Source organism: Pristis pectinata, chromosome 15, assembly GCF_009764475.1.
Source record: "Pristis pectinata isolate sPriPec2 chromosome 15, sPriPec2.1.pri, whole genome shotgun sequence".
NCBI classification, from domain to species: domain Eukaryota; kingdom Metazoa; phylum Chordata; class Chondrichthyes; order Rhinopristiformes; family Pristidae; genus Pristis; species Pristis pectinata.
The window spans coordinates 2,683,466-2,704,022 of NC_067419.1; the positions used below are offsets into that span (position 1 = coordinate 2,683,466).

General features: G+C 41.2%; 1 protein-coding gene across 1 annotated transcript in view; it reads left to right on the forward strand.

Moving 5' to 3' along the window:
• LOC127578524 (thromboxane-A synthase-like) overlaps positions 1–20,557 on the forward strand; it is a 163,310-nt gene that overhangs the window by 99,339 nt on the left and 43,414 nt on the right. Inside the window, 1 exon segment of the mRNA XM_052030664.1 lies at positions 10,716–10,923. Coding sequence (XP_051886624.1) covers positions 10,716–10,923 — 208 coding nt within the window.

Genomic DNA, 20,557 nt, shown 5'->3' on the forward strand with positions numbered 1-20,557 from the left:
CAATGGTTGTCTTGATTATTTCAGAAAGAGAAGCTCTTGGTTCATTTCACTGATTCTCAAAATTGATTTTGCTGGAGATTGCGTGGCAACTCGTTGCAAGCAGCTCTCTACAGATCTACTCATTACCCTTACTATAATCGTTCTACACTTTTAAATTTGAATTCTATGTCACTTACTATTACTAATAATGTTCTTTTAAATCTTCTTACAGGGCTGGTGATCTTCCGACCTCCAGGAACGCCTGTGAAGCGGACCCGACTCCTGGACCCAGAAGGAAATGAGATGGACTCTGACCTCACGATCTACCTTGTTGTGACCTTGCACCTTATTGCACTGCACTTTCTCTGTAGCTGTGACACTTTACTCTGTACTGTTATTGTATTACATCAATGTACTTTGTACTAACTCAATGTAACAGCACTGTGCAATCAATTGACCTGTATGGTCGGTTTGCAAGACAAGTTTTTCACTGTACCTAGGTACCAGTGACAATAATAAACCAATACCAGTACCAATATACCAGAGGATGGGTAGGTCCGACAAACAGCCCTTTAGATGATAATGGTAAAATCTTTCCAAGTACACTGATTAATGGTGTATGTTCTGGAAAATTCCATGAATTCAAACCCAGGCTTTTTCAAAAGCTACAGGCCCATGAGAAAAATGCGTTGTCAGGCACTTTTAAACAGAGAAAACCTGATTTCATATTTGTAATCTTGATTCTTTTTTTTAAATTGCAGATTTACCAGGATGCTAAGCATTTTAGGTTTCAATTTGTGTTTCCAGTATTGAGTTTATTGGTATTGGTATTGGTTGGTATTGGTTTATTATTGCCACTTGTACCGGGGTACAGTGAAAAACTTGTCTTGCATACTGATCATACAGGTCAATTCATTACACAGTGCAGTTACATTGGGTTAGTACAGAGTGCATTGTGGTAGTGAAGGTAAAAACAATAACAGCATAAAGTGTCACAGCTACAGAGAAAGTACAGTGCAATAAGGTGCAAGGTCACAAAAGGTAGATCATGAGGTCATAGTCCATCTCATCGTATAAGGGAACCGTTCAATAGTCTTATCACAGTGGGATAGAAGCTGTCCTTAAGTCTGGTGGTACGTGCCCTCAGGCTCCTGTATCTTCTGCCTGATGGAAGAGGAGAGAAGAGAGAATAATCCGGCTGGGTGGCGTCTTTGATTATGCTGGCTGCTTCATTACTGCGTGAAAAGATGTAAAACAAAATATTTGGTGCTTTTCATTACTTTGCCTTTTCATCACCTCTTACTGACTGATTTTTGTTCTCGTCTCAGTCCTCAAACAGCTTTTGATTGGTGCTAATTACACAAATACAAGATTTTTTTCTTACAATGTGCCTGATTTTTGCTTCATCACTGGATTAGTTGCGACTTATTGCAGCTTTTTAATGAACTTGACATGAGCCGAATTGATACGGTTGTTCCACATATAGCAGCTCGCCTACCAAATGGTGTCAAAGCTATCATAGTTGCAAGACTAATGACTTCCTTCAGCACTTTGATGGTTGGCCTGAGGTTATTACCAGAGTTAATGGGAATGTAGGAGAGTAAAATGAGTTAGGGAAGGATTAGTGTAAATGAGAGCTTGATGGTTGGCACGGACTTGGTGGGCTGAAGGGCCTGTTTCTGTGCTGTATCGCTCTGTGACTATACAGATTGTCGTCAGGAAGTTCCAAAACCTTCTACAGCCAATAAAGACCTCCAGGATGTAAACAAAGCTTCTGCTCATTATGCTAAAAATGTACATCTAGTCTCCTGATTTCTACTAATAGTAGAAGCTTGCTCATAAAAGATAGTGGCTATCTAGAAATCTCTACCCAAGAGGCTGTGGATGTAGTGGATCAATCAAACTACAAGACTGGAATCAATAAACTATTTTAAGGCTAACAAAAGCTTGCTAAGATGGGCAAATGCACTTGAGGTACATCAGAGCAATAGATATTATCCCACTGAATATCCCCCTCCACTTATTCAAAATAGACCTAATTCTTTTACATTTTTGTTCGGAAGAAAATGGGGCCTTAGTGTAACATCTCATCCATCTGTATTTTAACCTATATTTCTGGCTGACATTCCAGTGCAGCGTTTACTGCACTGAATTCTGCACTGGATTCTCAGTCAGAAATATGGGTTAAAATACAGTAACTCAAAACCAATTAGTTCTTTTTGAAGAGAGAAGACTAAATTGGGAGAGAAAGTTGTCTGGATTTTCTTAAAATCTATGTTCTTTTATAAATGATGAATCATCTGTAGATGTAAACCAACTGTGTCTTTTATAAAGAAGTAATTTCATTTTACTTCTCACATAAAGGTCTTCCAACATAGGTTCTTACAGCATGAGTAGGCCTACTTCAATGTTCACTGATCCTGCTGGGCCCTGAATAGAGAGTAATTTTCTTTTTTGTAAACTATCATTTGATAAACATCTTTGTTCCTTTCTGCACAACCACAGTGAAGGTTCCAAATTTCATTTATAGGGTTTGGCACCGGTGATTGGATAATGAAGCTATTGTCTCTTCATAAAAGAGGGGTACAGTGCAGTAAGAAATTCCATATCAGAGTCTGCTGTTTAAAGCTTGGCATCCATTAATGTGGTGAAGGACACAGGGACTATTATGAGAAGCACCATTTCTCACTCCCGTGTCTGAAGAGATTAACATTTTTATATAAATAGCATTCATATTAAGAACCTTGGAGGGAAAACATCATGAGGCTTGTCACATTATCCAAGCAGATCGTGCTTATGTCAGTGCTTTAGCTAGCAGTCTCCTGGCAACCATGTGGAACTGGTTGGTCAGTTATTCAGTTACAGCTTGCCATTTCCAATCTGCAGTTAGAAAAATGCAGAGTCCAAGCCAGCGTACGGATCTGAAAAGGAAACTGTCCCAGCTTTTTTGCAAACATTCAAGGCAATTCACTTTAGAAGAGGGAGTTTATTAGATGCTGGCAATAACCCCCAACTATTGGCTTTGTTTGCTATGAAAGTAATGTTTTGTTCTCTACACATATAGATAAATGCTGTGCTGTGTGTTTGTATATTGGACTATAGCCAACTGAATGTTACTGCCTTTCATACTGTTTTAGGACCACACAAGTTCAGAGAAGTCCGACGTATAGCCCACACACATCGGTCACAGCTGTCTGGTCTGAGTTGTCCCAGGACTTCACTCACCTGTGGTCTCTCTTGACCCAGTGTAGCAGATTTAAATAACTAGATTTCAATCTAATCTAGGCTCCTTTTGTGATTTCTGACTGTGAGATTAAGGTTGTAATTTGAGTGGGAAGTGAATGCTTTACTGCATGTTCCTCAAGTTTCCCAACTTTTTTTTGCATGGCTCAGTTATGAGCAGTTGACTTTGGCCACATGTTCCACTCCTGAGTCTTAGGAACCAACACCTAGGCTGTCACAACAGTCCAGTGCCAAAGGAATGCTATTCTCATGGAGATGTCATCTATCATGTGAGTTGTCAACCAAGAGCCTGTCTTGTGGAGGTTAAACATCTCAAGACACTATTTTGTAGCTGATATTTGTCCAGGACTTATCAGGTCATCACATTGCTGGTTGTAAGAACTTGCTTCCACTTCTTTTAACTGCAACAGTGACTGCGCTTTAAGAGTACTGAATTGCCTGCAAATTGCTTTGGGATAAAAAAGGCACTATATAAATGCAAGTCTTTTTCTCTTAATTATGCAACCACTAAGTGAAACGACTGGTCTGCAAAGGTAAAACTTTTGGACTCCTCCATTTTTCTCCGACTTGCCTCTGGATCTTTGCCTTCATTACTTCCAGCCACCACAATATGAAGAGTTGCTTGTGGTTGGTTTGTCCTCTGACCTTCCCTTGTCCCTTGACACCAAAGCTTTCACCTATTTGAGATTAGTTCACTGGTGTACCAGATCCGACCAGAATAAGTAGTTTTTAGAGCTACACACAAGATGCTGACCACTAGAAAACAAATCATCTGGGTATCCACCTCATTGTACCTTTATTTTCCAATCTGACAATGGTTACTGCACTCCAAAAAAAAATCTTAATGAGAAATTCTAATATTAAACAATGTCCTATGATATTTTACAAAGGCAACCAGAGAGCATGTGTTGTTTGAACAGAAGTAAGGATGGAAGTCAGATCTCTGATAAAGGAGGCAGGTTTTGAGAAGACGATGGAACTAAGAGAGGTAACAAGGTGACAGTGGTTTAGATCGAGCGATAAAAGATGGTTGACCTGCTTGCTAAAAGCAGTGCAGAGGAAAGGGGATACAAAGAAATCCAAGGCTGATTGAGTGGAGAGCTTTGGCTGATGCATGTGACTGGAGGAGCCTGTGTAGCTGCATGGATTGTGTAAGGCATTGGTGAGGGTATTATCCTGGGCATTCAATCACAACATTATGAAATTAATGCATGGGAGATGGTGATGCTTTGAAGGTTGATGGTCACAGTTTTAACCATACAGTTTCAGCAGGATGGGATTCAGGACAGAGTTTCGATGTTCAAGTTAAGGAAGTTGGCAAAGAGCATCTGGGTTAGGAGCTGACAAGAGCCGGGATGACACAGTGATGGAGGTGGGGGATGCTCCTGAGGTGCACTTGGTGGTAGCTATCATCTGGAGTTTGAAACTTAGCTCAGCTATACACTGCTCATCTCAGATAGCGTCAGCACCAATGAGTAGGAACGGCTGGGTGGAGTGTAGTGTGTGGCGTTTTGGTGAAAACGGTATTGTTTGAGTACAATTCAACAATGCATAGTATCACTTTTTCAATATTGTATTTTAATTTGTCTTCCTGTTCCTTCACAATGTGAAAAACTGTATGTAACTGGTCTACCAGCACGTCTGTCATATGCAGACGTGTTCATTTTGGGTGACTATGCTATTGCCCAGTAATTGTTGAACAGTTTGTAATTTTAATTAACAAATTAATTCTCTTTGGATTATGTTGGAGAAATCCCCGTGCGAAGTTTGTTGTCTTTAAGTTAACCTGCAGCAATCCCATTATTCACCTATCATCCCCTGTGCTCAGTGGTCTGCATGTGACTCCACATGCTACAACGCATCGGTTTTAAAATTCTCATCCTTATTTACAAAATCCTCTATAAACATGCCCCTCCCAATCTCTGTGACTGCTGTCCTAGAGTCCTCTCAGATCTCTCTGCTCCTGCAGTTCTGATTTCTTGGACATCCACATACTTAATCCCTCCACTCTTGGCAACACACGTGTAGCTGTGGCTCGTCCTCCTTTCTCCATTATGATGCTCCTTAAATGCACAGACTTTTGGTAGCCCATTCTTAAATGTTGAGTGTTACATTGTCAGATTTTGTTTAAATGGGATATTTTACTACCCCAGTTTTTAGAAACTGGTCCCTTTTGAGCCCAAGATTGGAAGACCAGGAACCTATATAACTGGAGCAAGATGTTTCTTGTACACAAATCCTTTTACAGTAAAGGCCAACGTACCATTTCCTTCCTATTTGCTTGCTGAACTTGCATGTTAACTTTCAGTGATTTGTGTGCCAGGACACCCAGGATCCTCTGAACACCCAACAACTTTCAAGAAGTATTCTGGACATCAATATTTTCTGCCTATATTTTGTCCACATTATATTCCAATTACCATCCCCTCGCCAATTCACTTAACCTGTCTATATCCCCTGAAACCTCTCTGCATCCTCTTCTCAGCTCACACTGCCGCCTAATTTAGCATCATGTGTAAACTTGAATATATTACAATTGATGCCCTTTTTCGATGGGATGCAGGTCATGAGCACTGGGGATTTATCAGGTTTCAGACAGATTATTTTCTTCACAAGAAGGAGAAACAGGAGAAGGCCATTCAGCATCTGGAGTCTGTTCTGGTATTCAATAGCATTATGCTTCATTCAACATTCCTCAATTCCGCATTCTGCCCTTTCCCTATAACCCTTTACTGATCAGAAATCTATCGCAGCCACATCTCATATACACAAGGATTCTGCTCTCATAGTTCCCTGTGGCAAGGAATTCCAATGACTCACAGCCTTCTGAAAGAAGAAATTCTTCCACATTTATGTCTTTAATAAGAGACCTTTTATTATGAGACCATGCCCTCCGATATTATTGTTAATTTCTTCCCCATTCACACTGGAACGCTAGTCGTCCACTCTGTTTGGGAGATCTTCTGTTTCTTCCATGAATGTAGACACAAAATATTTGTTTAGGTTCTCTGCCATTTCCTTATTCCCGAACGTCATCGCTCCTGTCACCTGTAAAGCACTCAAATTAACTTTAGATAATCATTTCCTTTTCACATATCTATGCAGCTTTTACAGCCGGTTTTATGCTTCTCACTCAATTCCTTCCACTTTCCCTTTCATTATCAATGCCTTGGTTCTCCTTTACTAAATTTTCCCAATTTTTAATGCTCTTACTGGAAAGTTTATAAATCTTTTTCATCGATGTCATACTACCTTTAACGATAGCCATGGCTGGATCACTTTTCTTTTTTCACTTTAAAGTGACAAATATGACTCGTAAACCATGAACTAATGTTTTAAAAGTTGGCCATTGTTTGCCTCCTGCCTTATCTTTGAATGTGGTTTCCTAGTTCACCAAGGTGGCTCATCAGTTCTTCGTAACCAATGTACTCTATCCTCACAGCACCCACAATGTATTCGTCCTTGGGCCGAAAGGATGGATGCTGGGAGACAAGGGCTACTCTTTCCTCCTTTGGGTCCTCTCTTCAATGCAATTCTACACATGGCTACAGAGAGCTCTGTAACGAATACCAGAACCAATGTGGAGAACACCACTACAATCCTCAAGGTGCCAGCTCAGGAAACATCCAGGGATCATTACTCACAATATCAGCAAACTTCTGGAGGAATTCCAGGTCAAGAGCATCTGTGGGGGCAAAGGGATAGTTGACACTTTGGGCTGAGACCTTACGTTAAATCCAGATGCAGGGTTCTGATCAAGGGAGTGAAGGATCTCCCTTTTGTAATCACTCTGTATGGAAAGAGTTTCAGACCAGGTCACCTACTACACAAAGTGTACTTCTCCACAGATAGCCAGAAAATCAGATAATATGAATGCTCACCTCACACTTCTACAAGTACACATGCACGCTCACTAAACAACCAGGTATGATTACCCACTTATTGCAGTGGCTGGCTGTAGATCCCGTGTTACCCATAGACTGGAACATGTTAACCAGAGTGATTTTCTCTAGAAATGCTCTACATGCCTTTCTTCCTCCTTGCAAGTGTAACCATTATTTTGAATTTTCATGCCTTTGAGTTGCTGGTCGGCATAAACTTCTGTCAAGAAGCAGAGTAGTCTCAGCAACTGAGAATAATGCACCTGACAGTAATGTAATCTGATCAGTATTCAAAGCTTAAAATATTTAGCCATTCAAGTTCCACCTTAGTCATCAATCTGGTACAGCAATTCGAATGCGCAGGAATGTAAGAAGATGCAGAGCAGTGGGCTCAGCCCCATACATCACAGGTACATCCCTCCCCACCATCAAAAATATCTATATGAGGTGCTGTAGGGAAAGAGTTTCAGACCAGGTCACCTACTACACAAAGTGTACTTCTCCACAGAAAGCCAGAAAATCAGATAACATGACTGCTTACCTCACACTTCCTTCTCTGCAAGTACACCTGCCCAGCTCAGTAACCATCCAGGTATGTTTAGTGAGCTGTGCATGTGTACAGAAGGCAAGAAGGCAACATCTATCGCCAAAGATCCCCACCATCCGAACCATGCCACCTTCTCGCAGCTACCATTACAGAAACCTAAAGTCCCACATCAACCTGCACAACCCTAATATAGCAACACTATGATCACTTTGCAGTACAATGGACTTTGTTTTCATTTGTTCTAATTATGTAGTTCCTTATATAATTTTGTATAATTTATGTTCTTCTTGTGAATGTTCCGCCTCTGATGCTATGTGCCTGTGATGCTGTTGCAAGTAAGTTTTTCATTGCACCTGTGCACACATGTACATATGACTATAAACTCGACTTCAACTTCAATGGAAGCCACCTTATGAGATTCCAGTTTAGGTTTATATAAATTGGATCATTTCATGCTGAAAATGGGAGTAAGTACAACTGCTGATTGTAATTGTTTGAAGCACATTGTACCACACAGTTCTCAGCAGTGATCTCATCAACATGCTGTGCCTCATCCATCACATAACACCATAGCTATCCCACGTGAGATTGCCATTTAACTCTCCCAGATACAATCACAGGTAGAGCAGAATCTGACCCATGACATGAAGATACATTCTCACAGAGCAGCTGTCACTCAGCTGTAACCCACAGTACGGAGGTATTATTCAAATGAAGAATAGTCTTCATCTCTGTTGCATAGCACACATTCATTTAATAAACCTCTCAGGTGACTACAGCAATCTGTGCGGTTATGCCAGTAGAGGCCACAATGCGGTCAGTGACAAACGACTGATTCATTTTTGTTTGTGCTTCTGTTATGAAAGAACAGGAATTTAAACAGGGAAATAAATGTACAATCTGTCTTCATTACAAACACCCTATTGTCCCTCATGTTTCACCTCCTCATACGTGGCTTTACAGAATCTACCACATCATTGGAATGACCCATGTGTGGTTGCAGACTGCCTTCTGGAAGGCTGCTCCTATCAACTGGAGTGTTAACAGATGGTCTTTAAGACCCAGGAGAACCTCTTGCCTTTGAGAGGCCGCTTCCAGCAGAGGAGGCAGTCTGGGCTGACTGGCTGTGAGGCATGGGTGAGGGTGCAGCCTGACAGGTCACTGTGCTGGGTGACTTTATGCCCACATCGATGTCCTAAATCTGCACACTATTGACCTCTGTCTCTGCCTCCCTGCTGCAGCTGACTCCTTCTCCATTAAGTCCCCTGTGAGGGGGTTGACTCCAAGCTCATGGCTTACGCTGTCCTGGCTCCGCATATCCTGTCCTCCTCCATTCTCCTTATCATTTCCTGGTAGTTTGTCAGGCAAGCTTGGGATGAACACATCATCTCCATGTGTATACTCAGCCAGGTCAAAAAGGCACCCTTGTTGTGACACTCAGCCTCATTGTCACCGAGGGTTGTGGAAGCCAGATCGTTGGTTGAAGAGGAGGTAGATGAGTTTTTGAAAGATTGGGGAATCGAGGGCAACAGAGAACTGGCACAGAAGAGGAAATGAGGCTGATCAGCCTTCTTCACTTTGAATACAGGGGCAAGGTTAAGGGGCCAAATGGCCTACTCCTTCTCCTGTTTTCTAATGTTCTTACTGCTGCAGGACAGTAACAACACTGGGACCTCTTCTCTTGCGGGCTCTCACTCCGTATTCCTTTCGCCTCCTACCAGATTGCAGCCTTCTGATACCTGGTAGAAGTGGGAGGTGTCATTGTTGGAATGCATATGGACAGAGGTCTTTTCTTGGGCTTCATCTTGGCCTATTTAGTTGGTGTGGTGATTGTCACAAAGACCAGACACCACCCTAGCTACCTCTCCCCAAGCTCTCCTAGGAGTGATCCTGTCAGACCTTCAGGCTTTCCTGCAATACAGGATCTCTCTCCTTGCACCTATATTGCACAGGGTGAATTGTGGAGCTGGCTCTCTGTCGACCCCTATCACCATTATGTGTGTTGTTGCTAGGTGCTTACTGGCAGTGTGCTTTTATTGATGATGCCCTTGTGAGCTTGGTTCACACAAAGTATGTGCCAGTCTACTGAAGGGGATTGTGTGCCTTGTAAAACACTACTTGTCCTGTTTTAGGGCATCATTTCTTTAAAAAATACTTTGACCAATTTTATATTTTATTTGGCAAGAAAAACATGCGCATTACTGCAGCGCTCAGCGCACATTTAGGCACCAATGCACTAATAAATGCATATAATTGATTTGTAAAAATATACTCACATGCCATCAAAACTTAAGGAGAAATATCAGATGGACTTCAGTCACTGACCCCATTCAAGCATGGAAAAATAGGTCCATAGAAATCTAACCAACTCCAGGACATAGAATTCTTTCTTTCTGCTGCAAAATATTTGTCTCAGGCAGACATCCAAAAGATGAAATACACCTATGTGCACAAATATTTTAGTTCATTGGGAATTCATCAAATAAAATTGATCATTAACAATTATATCCTGGATTCAAACAGCAAACTATTAGCAAGATCAATATATGTAGACATATTGCAGGACGTGATGGCATTCTGAGTCCTAATGTTCTGAGTTCAAGTCTTGCTCCAGAGATTTGAGCAAATAATCCAGATCAGTACAGTCCAGAAGGAATACTGTTTAAAAAAAAGGACTCGTCTCCCTTCTCAGTGGTTTGCCAAACATCCTGTCGTATAATTTAAAGAAAAGCAAGTGAAGTCTCCTTGGCCAATATTTATTCCTCAACCAACATCAGTGAAAGAGATTGTCTGATCATTATCACAGAGCGATTTGTAGAATTTATGGGGTGCATATTGGCTGCTCTCCTTCCCACATGTTAAAGGTATTTATTAAACAGTTCTTAATTGGTTGTGAAGCAATTTGGATCATGCAGAAGTCATGAAAACATTATACAAATGCATGCCTTTTTTCTACTTCTGGTTTTCCTCTATTCCTGTAATTGGCTGAGAGAAATGAATCATTAAAATGTGAACAAGTTTGCCCCATGTATGTGGGGACAACCCATGTTTCCGTGTGTTTGCAGATGAATGCAGAGGTCTGGAAGTTGAAATCAGTGGTTTACTGCTGACTTGTTTTGATGTGAGGTTGCTTGTGGAGTTTGATGTGAGGTTGCTTGTGGAGTTTGAAGTAGATACTTGGGCAAAGACGCTCCACACTCGCTTTGTGGACTTGCTGAAGAATCCTGTCATGTTAGAGGAGGTGCAACAGATCTTTTCCCATTGGTTTGAATGGTAGGTGATGTCTACAAGAACCTTGGATAAATGCTTGTTCCTTTCAAAAGATAGGATCTTAATGTAAAATACTCTTTTTAACCTTTTTAAAAAATATATCACATGAATTGCTAATTTAGTTTTATAAAATGGTCAAAAGTTTTAAAAAGACTTTTAAAGTGTTTTAGAGTTCTTAAAATCATTTAACACTTAATTTTTTAAATGCGTTTTTTTAATTTTTTGGAAAACATTCAGTATGTTTTAAGCATTGACAGACTTTGACAGTTCTTGCGAGAATCAGCCGCCTGATGAAACATTTCCTTTCATTTGTGGCTGAGGCTTGTCCTGCTTCACACAATCCCAATATGGCGTGGAAGACGCCGGAGCCTCACCACCAAGGATTCCAAAAACTCCCGCTAGGTGGCTTGCAAAATATATTTTTCTCTCTGAGGCTGCAACAAGCATGGGCACCATCCTCCTCCAATGCTGCTCCTCTATTGTCCATCTGAGCTGCGTCCTGGAACACTCTGCAGTCTTAGATTTATCACTCTGCTTAACTAACATTCACTGGGGGGTCGGGGAGGGGGAGAGGGGGAGAACATAACAATGCCAATCTCGAAGGTCTGGTCACTTGCCATGAATGACGTAAGAAAAATGAAGGAAAATAACAGAGCTATTTCTCAAACTGCTTCTGTGTTTGTGCCCGGTTGCCTTTGGATGGGTAAAATGGCAAGACAGGTGATGACTATCAACCTACAAAGATCATTAGGTCACAATAGGAGTTAAAAAGCTAGCCAAAGTTATATGAATGACCTTTACTGGAGCACTTTGGTTAAAATTCAGTGTGGGTTTGCACACATACAACGTTAACTTGGATGAAGCAGTGAGAAATCCAGAGCTGGCTCGTTGACACGGTTAGTTCTCTGTTCCACCAGCACTTCTTTATTAATTTAAAATTGTTTGCCTATTCCATACTCATGGTTTGGAGCACGGGAGCTAATTCTATTTAGCCTAGCTGCAGTTGGAAATCACTGCGCTGATTCTCTTCCCAAATGGGAACATTCTCAACAGGCACAAATAAATAAGAGAGGACAGCTCCACATTTGCTCAGTGGTAATTGAGGTTAATTTGATCTGACACCACAGTGAAAACGTGCCTGTATAAAAGGTAAAATGGGAAACTGCTGTATTCAGATTGACATTTGTGAACAGAACCATAGATCTGTCCTCATTACATTCTCAACTGGTGCAGCCATATCCATCTCCTGCGTTTCTCTTAAAAGTACTTGGAAGTTTATGCAATTGTAATAATACTGGAGGGAGAAATTCAACATCACAAAATAGTCATCCTAGCTTTAATGTCATTTTATTAGAGTGAATGTAAGGCTGGTGGAGGTAGGAAGGTCCAGAGCTTCCTTTCCGTGCAGATTCATCTTTGCCACAACTTCAGTATGATGAACCTATATCATTATCAGTTGTTCTTTCTCTCTGTAATCTTTATGCATTAAAAAGCACGATTCCACCAGTTCAGTATTCTCGAATTCAACTCATCTTCTTATAGAACATAGAACATTACAGCACAGTACAGGCCCTTCAGCCCACAATGTTGTGCCAATGTTTTATCCTGCTCTAAGATCTCTCTAACCCTTCCCTCCCACATAGCCCTATATTTCTCTATCATTCATATGGCTATCTAAGAGTCTCTTAAATGTTCCTAATGTAGCTGGCTCCAAGACCTATGCTGGCAGTGCGTTCCACGCACCCACCACTTTATATGTAAAAAACTTACCCCTGACATCCCCCTTATACCTTCCTCCAATCACCTTAAAATTATTCCCCCTCGTGTTAGCCATGGGAAAAAATCTCTGACTCCGACTTTTTGACTTTATTCAACTTCTGAGCTGTTCTGTCTGTCACGAACCAGCAACAAAAGAAACATACTGAGCATGATTCGGTGTTAGAAACTATTTTATTAATCACTACTTATGATAATACATAAAATAGAAGTAAAAATGTTAGTATGTTAGAATTCAAAAATGTTAAACCTTGAACGTTAACCCCTAAAACTAAACTCTTCGTGTGTGTGTGGCAAAGTCCCAAACTCCAAGTTCAGGAATGGTTCTTAAAGTTCAGTTCCGCAAGCCATAAGGTGAAACATGAGCAAAGGCTTCTTCAACAACCACCGTTGTCTGAAGATAAGATGTAGACGTACAGAAACACAGAGAGGGTAATTACGAAATTCAAATGTTCCACGATGGAACCCAAGCAACACTTCAGTGTTTACTCGGTAGTGACTTCCTCACCCCGAAAAGCATCCGAATCGTGGTCAACCACACAAATATACCTGTTTCCTTCTACAGGTCAGCAACAAAGTGAACTCCACCGGATTACTTCCAATTTCCATACATGGATTTCAGTGGCAGACACAGTTATTGTTTCCCATCCATCGATAGAGAAAACTAGCAGGCTGGTGTCTCTCTCCCTTCTCTCTCTCTCTTCTTCTTCTGACTTCTTCAACAACGTCATTACGTCCTTTATCTTCTATTGACGAAAGCACGCCCCACACACACACACGCGCGCACACACACACACACACACACACACACACACACACACACACACACACACACACACACACACACACACACTCTATCTTAAAGGGACATTCACTGAGTCCGTAACATGTCCAATGGAATCTCCAGTTGTACCCTTCATTAAAAAAAGGACTAAAATAAAATGTATTTACAAATATTTCTAAAAGGCTGGAAGGAATATTATGCAATTCATGGGAGAAATTGATTACTCAGTGCTTGAAGTACAGATGGAACATATCCAGTTTTAGTTTGTACCAATTAACACAATGTGCACCTGCCAAGAAGTGGGTTTGGCACCATCCATGGTACTTTTGAGTTTGGAAACTTGAAAGAAGTTATTCTCCGAAAGCAAACTGCTGTCAGACATTAGGATAAAGTAAGCAAACTCTGGAGATGAGAGTGCATTGCACACTGATCTTGAGTCAGATCAGAGTTCTGTGTCTTCAGTTCAACTTTTCATTCCTTACTTGGATTTCTTGGTTTGCTTTCAGAATGGTTGATACCCATTAATCCAAAAAGTAAATTGAGAAAGGGTAGTATACGATTGCAGCTTGGCGCTGTGCATTTCCTAGTCTTAAGATCTGCTATGTGATGCATCTTAAACACAAAATAGAGTGCACAGTATATAGGATATGTTAACATCCGCCATTCCTGAAAGAGATTAGAGCCCATTCAGAGCAAAATGGTACAGTACACTGAAAAGTAAATGTCCCTGTGGAGAGAGAAAATCTGTTAATATTACAGAGGATACTCTTACAGTAGAACTAACCAGTTCTGATTTCTTTTAAATAAAGAAAAGCGATTTACCTGAAATTGTTGAGTTTGATGTTGAGTCCTGAAGACAGCAAAGTGCCCAGATGGAAGGGATTGTTGCATGTGTTTACATTGGGCTTTATTGAAACATTGCAGGAGGCCACAGACAGATGGTTGAAGTGGAGGTGGGATGGAGAATTAAAGTGAGGCAACAGAGATCCCTGCTGGACTGAACAGAGGTGTATCGCAAAGCGATCACTTAGTCTGAGCTTGGTTCCTCCAATATAGAGGAGACATCAAAAGCAGTTCACTAACTTGGAAGTGTACAAGTGATTTTTTTTACCTCGACTGATATGACTGTATAGGTCGTGAACGTGGGAAGGGGTGAGGTAAAAGAGGGGATGTTGCAATTCCTGCAGTTGCATGGGAAATGGTTGGTGGAGAGGAAAGAGCCAATCGGAGAGTCATGAAGGGAACAATCTCTTCAAACTGTTGAAAGGGGAGGGGAAGGGAAGATGTTTCTGGTGGTGAAGTCTTGATGAAAGTTGTGGAAATGGTCAGGGATGATCTGTAAATGAGGCTGGCGCAATGTAGATGAGAACGGGAGATTCCTAACCTTGCCCGGATGAGAGGAGAGGGGGTTAAGAGAGAGGTTAGGGAAGTAGAGGAGATGTGGTTGAGGGCTCTGTCATCTATAGTGGTGAAGAAGTTACTCTTTTAAGGAAAATGGAAAACATCGCAGAGGCAGCACGTGGAAAGTTTCATCATATGAGCAGATATGACAGAGAGAATGTAATGGAGTCCTTACCCGGAAGAGTCTGTGGGCACATAATGGATCTTAGTGGCTAACCTGTCCTCTGGGATGAAGCCAGAGAAATCCAGAAAAGGAAGGAAAGAGTCTAGGATGGAGCAAGGAAAATGAGAGAAGATAGAATGAGAGGAGAGGGGGTTAAGAGAGGGAAATAGGCAGCAAATGAGCTCTGTATTAGTGCAGGAAGCACCACCAAAACAAGTTATCATTGTATTGGTAAAATGAGATAGTCAAGATTGTGTTGGAAACTAGTGATGGAGAAAGGTAAGCAGCCAGAGGGATGGATCAGGTGGATTGGGAACTACGGAGATGAGAGAAAAGGTCCGCAATCTTGTGGGAAATGGACATGGAGACGGAGGATGCAGAGGGAGAATTCAGCATCATGTTGGGCTCAGAATTCATTAAGATGGGGATCTAGGAGGATGAAGTTGAGGCCTCTGCTGATGACTGATCATTCAGAGTCAGAGGGAGAGATCAGAAGGGATAATGCAGGATAATGCAGAAAAAGCAGTGGAACTAGGGGGGAGAAACTGGGTTAGAGGAAAGTGAAGGTGGAAAGATGCAAAGTGGTATTGGAAATCAAGATTTCAGCAATATCTTTGACCTGCATTTCACAGCTTTAACATAGACCTTTTCTGTTTTTCCTCCTCTCTAGCTCCCCACATTAATCTTCTAACTAGACAGCTCCATAAACATGGGATTACCTGGACATCCCCAGCCTCAGTCCCTCGAAGATATTCCCTTTGTCCTATTTATTCTTCCATCTGCAATTTACAACAGAGGTTGAAGGTTCTGCCTGACCTGCTGAGCGTTTCCAACATTTTATGTTCTTATTTCAGATTTCTACTATATAGACCATAGAACATTACAGCACAGTACAGGCCCTTCAGCCCACGATGTTGTGCCGACATTTTTTCCTGCTCTAATATCTATCTAACCCTTCCCTCCCACATAGCCCTCCCATTTCTCTATCATTCATGTGTCTATTTGAGAGTCTCTTCAGAATCTGCAGAATTCTACTACCTGCAGAATTTTGAATTTTGAACAGTGATAAATCTGACATTGAATCCACATTCAACTAAAAAGAAAATTGACCTGTGGCAGTTCTGCTATTCTCATGCTTTTAACCTTTTTCCCCTTTACATTAATGAATTGTTCTCAAGCATGTGATGGCTGATAAGAAGCATTATATTTGCCCTTCTATACAAACTTAGCTATTTGGTCTGCTAATAATAGATTAAATTCAGCAATTAACTCCAAAAATCCCCAAATAATTTACATAATATGGTAATCCTAACGGTTTATTTCTCCTGTGGAATATAAATACATGCTCATCTCTCCTGTAGTAACATTCTGATTGAAATTGCTGCCTTGGATCTGCATCTTTTGTATCCTGCTGTTGCCTGCTGTATCCATACAGTTCTGATTGTCGAGGCTTCTGTCTTGTTTCAATCGGTATTCAGGACATTTCCACTTGTCTAATCCTTGGATAAATGAGTGCACTTTGGTAGAAAGAAATTTGCAAGGAAAGCAGGAGACATTTGGAATAGATTGTCAGTAAATAAAGCAATCCCGCTAAACAAATTCTCCATTGTGCAGTGGACATGAAAACTAATCTTGTAGGTTCCTTTGAATCCCCAAACAGAAATGAGGAATCTTTTTTAAGGCTTATTTTTACAAGCAGCTGAACTTGCAGTAATTCAAATCATCCTGAAACTGCCATCAATGATACTCCACAATGTAAGATTTGCTGCTAAATTGAACTGTGTCAGTAGCATTTGTTTCACCTGCTTAATTAGGTCCTGGTTTGTCTCCATCCTGTTGTTTGTGGTCTGCTGCTTCACCCTTGCGTTGACGGCTTATTTTGTCAGAAGCCCCGTCTGCCAAACCACTACTGTTATCATCAGCCCAGCTGTTTCTCGTTCCTTTCTCTCATTGACATAATGGACAATTATTGGCATCTTTTCAAGTAAAACGGCATCTTTCGCTTCCTTTGCTGGCTTCAGCTTTTTCTTTACCATCCATTTAAACGCAAGTGTTAATATTATATCTTAGAACATATAAAATATATACAAATCAACCATGGGAAAAAATAGGGCTTGTAGATGTATATGGTCAGGAAGAGGTCCAAGATCTAAGGCCACACACTCAACAGCTCCTTGGTTAGTCCCAGTGGGGCTTTCTTCTCTAATTAAACTACTGTTCCTTGATTGGCAGGGATCCATAGGCCCATGTGTTAGTCTGCCTCTTCATGTAGGAATCATCATATCCAATTTGCTTACAAACCTCCCACAGGCAGTTATACCTTTTTTTAATGATGTTGGTATGAGGGATAATTATTTGCTAACACACCAGGAGTAACAACCCTGCTCTTGGGATCTTCGCAACAAGCAGAATCTGCCTTAGTCTCAACTACAAAATCACTGCCAACAAGCCAACGTTCTTGGTACTGCACTAAAGTAGCCCTAGATTTTTGAATGAGATTTGAACCTTCTGACTCTGAAGCAAGAATGCTAACAACTGAGCCACTTAAGTTAATTGTCTAGGGTTAAGTTGCGTGGCTTTTGAGCAAACAAAGTAGTCATATCAATACTGGACTTTCAGAGTCAGCGAAACAAGCATGTCTGATTTATAAAGGGAACAATCTCTTTAGACTTTAGGGGGAGGGGAATAGCTAATCACAACCCAGCACAAACAGCATCTCCTAATCCTATGACATCTTGACAATTTTCAAGTAGTCCAACTGATAAAAGGCACTGGAGAGCAGGTTAGCTAACATTGTGCTCCAGTAATAAGGGGCAGGTTGAAGGCGGGACATGGGCCACAATGAGCACTGTCAACTTCACAGCAGAGAGTCCTCGGAGCAGCTGGCTGAATGGACAATACTGTCTCCTATAACTGTGATCATTACATGAAATGATCTTATAAGTGAAAGGCAAAATATCTGGGTGATGATCTGCCAATTACCTATTCCTGACGTTTGGCTAGTTTAAAAAAAACTCTGAAAGTGTCTGTCATTACATTCAGAGGTAAACTCTAAAGGCAACACCATAAGAGCCAACTGTTCATACCTTGCCCTCAGAGCATAAACATTTTCTCGTCCTAAATTAGGAAGCTGGATACCTTTCCTGCCTGATGAAGCATCTTCAACCTGAAACATGAACTCTCTTCCTCTTTCCACAGATGTTTTCTAACCTGAGTGTTCCCAGTATTTTCTGTCTTTATTTCAGATTTTCAGAATCCTCAGTTATCCTTGAATTAGGCCATTTCAGTTGGTATTTATGATCATCCACATTGGTGGGTCAGAGTCACATGTCGGCCAGGATGGGTAAGGGTAGCAGATGGGTTTTTACAGAGTTTCGTAGTCATCATTCTTTATTTCTTAGAACATAAGACAGTACAGCACTAGAATATGTCCTGGGACCCACAAAGTCTGTGCCTACCATGGTGCTAATTTAAACTAATCCCATCTGCCTGCACATTCCAGAATTCCAGAGTACTAACTGAATTTAAAGCCCACAGCCATGGAATTGTTAGACCATGCCTCTGGAGTAGCAGTTTAATCACTTCACTTTCACTATGCCCACTTTTAGCCATTGTTATTTAGGAGTCCTGCTCACCTTTCCTGGTTTGCTTATTTGTTATTGTGTAAACCAGTGCAATCCACAGATACTTCTGTTATTCCCTGTACAAGTACTGGGCAGGCACGGTAGTGTAGCGGTTAGTGTAATGCTTTACAGCGCCAGCAACCTGGGTTCAAATCCAGCCACTGTCTGTAAGGAGTTTGTATGTCCTCCCCGTGTCTGCGTGGGTTTCCTCCGGGTGCTCTGGTTTCCTCCCACATTCCAAAGACGTACGGGTTAGGAAGTTGTGGCCATGCTATGTTGGTGCCGGAAGTGTGGCGACACTTGCGGACTGCCCCCCAAATCACTATGCAAAGATATATTTCACTGTGTGTTTCAATGTAGATGTGACTAATAAAGAAATCTTATCTTATTTCTGTTTGTTTTAATTCACTTTCAGTCCAGCAGAAGGTGCTTTACTTCCTTCACTTTTGGTTGACCCTTAAAGAAATTTAAAACAAATCTCATGTTGCACAATAAACTTGGGTATTTTATGATGCTGGGTGACTGCCTTCTGTAGCATCAAGTTCACGAAGAAATGAAGACAGTGTCCAGAAATAGCACCGAGGAAGTGAAGCTACCTGTTTGTCATCTCGTTCAGAACGCAAGCTGCCTTTTTCTGGGGATTTAAACAGGAAGAAAGCAAAAAGAAGGAACTTTATGACTAAGCCATTTTACAACAAAAAGAGCACTTCTGAAATGTGATGAGTGCTGTTGTATACTCGAGAATGTGATGGAGAGAAGTCTCACAAACAGCAGTGCACTAATAGCCTTAAAAATCCCTTCTACTTATGTTGATTGAAGGATAAACATTAGTCAGGGCATCAGGGAGAATCTACTCTTCCACAAATTGTGCCAAGGGATCTTTCATCTCCATCCGAGAGGGAGCACCTCTGGCAGTCCATCACTTCCTTTCTACTAGACTGGAGTATCAGCCTGCCTTACATGCTTAAGGCCGTGGACTGGAGCAGAGCACTTCCCTTGGAGTTTAGGGCTTGGGAATCACCCTGGGGCATTAACATTACACCCAGTGATGCTGATGTTAGATTGGTGTCCTGAAGTAACTAAAACTGTATCAGTGAAAAGTGGAAAAAACCAGGAAAGAATCTAGGGAAAAGTAGGACTTTGTTGAACATCTCGAGTTTATGTTCTCTTTTCAGGTTTGAGGGATCACTTATTGTACATTGAATATTTGGTATCTAAAAAGAGAGTTTATAAAGAAATACATGAACCCTAATAATTACATGTGGTTTCTACCTTTTCAGTGTGCCCATCAATTAACCAGACAACTGACATGTTAATGGAGAACCTAAAGGTTTATGCAGACTCTGGTAAGCAACAAGCTCCAAGCTGCAATGTTAGTGAGTGAATGGAGGTGAATTTCTGTGTGCACAGCTCCTTTCCATTGATGTCACATGGTGAAGACCCATGTCACTGTGCCTCTGGATGGAAGCACCATGATCTGAAGACTACCCTGCTGATGACTTTTCTTGTGCGTGGAAGCATTGTAGTCGAACCGTAAGAGTGTTCCTCCCAAGATGAACTGGACAGAATTAACAGCCACTCCCTAAGTGAACAATTAACAGAATGTGTCAAAATTAGCACAGCCCCTCCCTAAATAAATGTCAAAATTAACAGAGCCCCTCCCTAAATGAATGACAATTAACAGCCCCTTCCTAAATAAACCAGACAGAACTAAATGATCGATAAATTAACAGAGCCCCTCCCTAAATAACTGTCAAAATTAACATAGCCCCTCCCTAAATAAATGCCAAAATTAAGAGCCCCTCCCTAAATGAATGACAATTAACAGCCCCTTCCTAAATAAACCAGACAGAACTAAATGATCGATAAATTAACAGAGCCCCTCCCTAA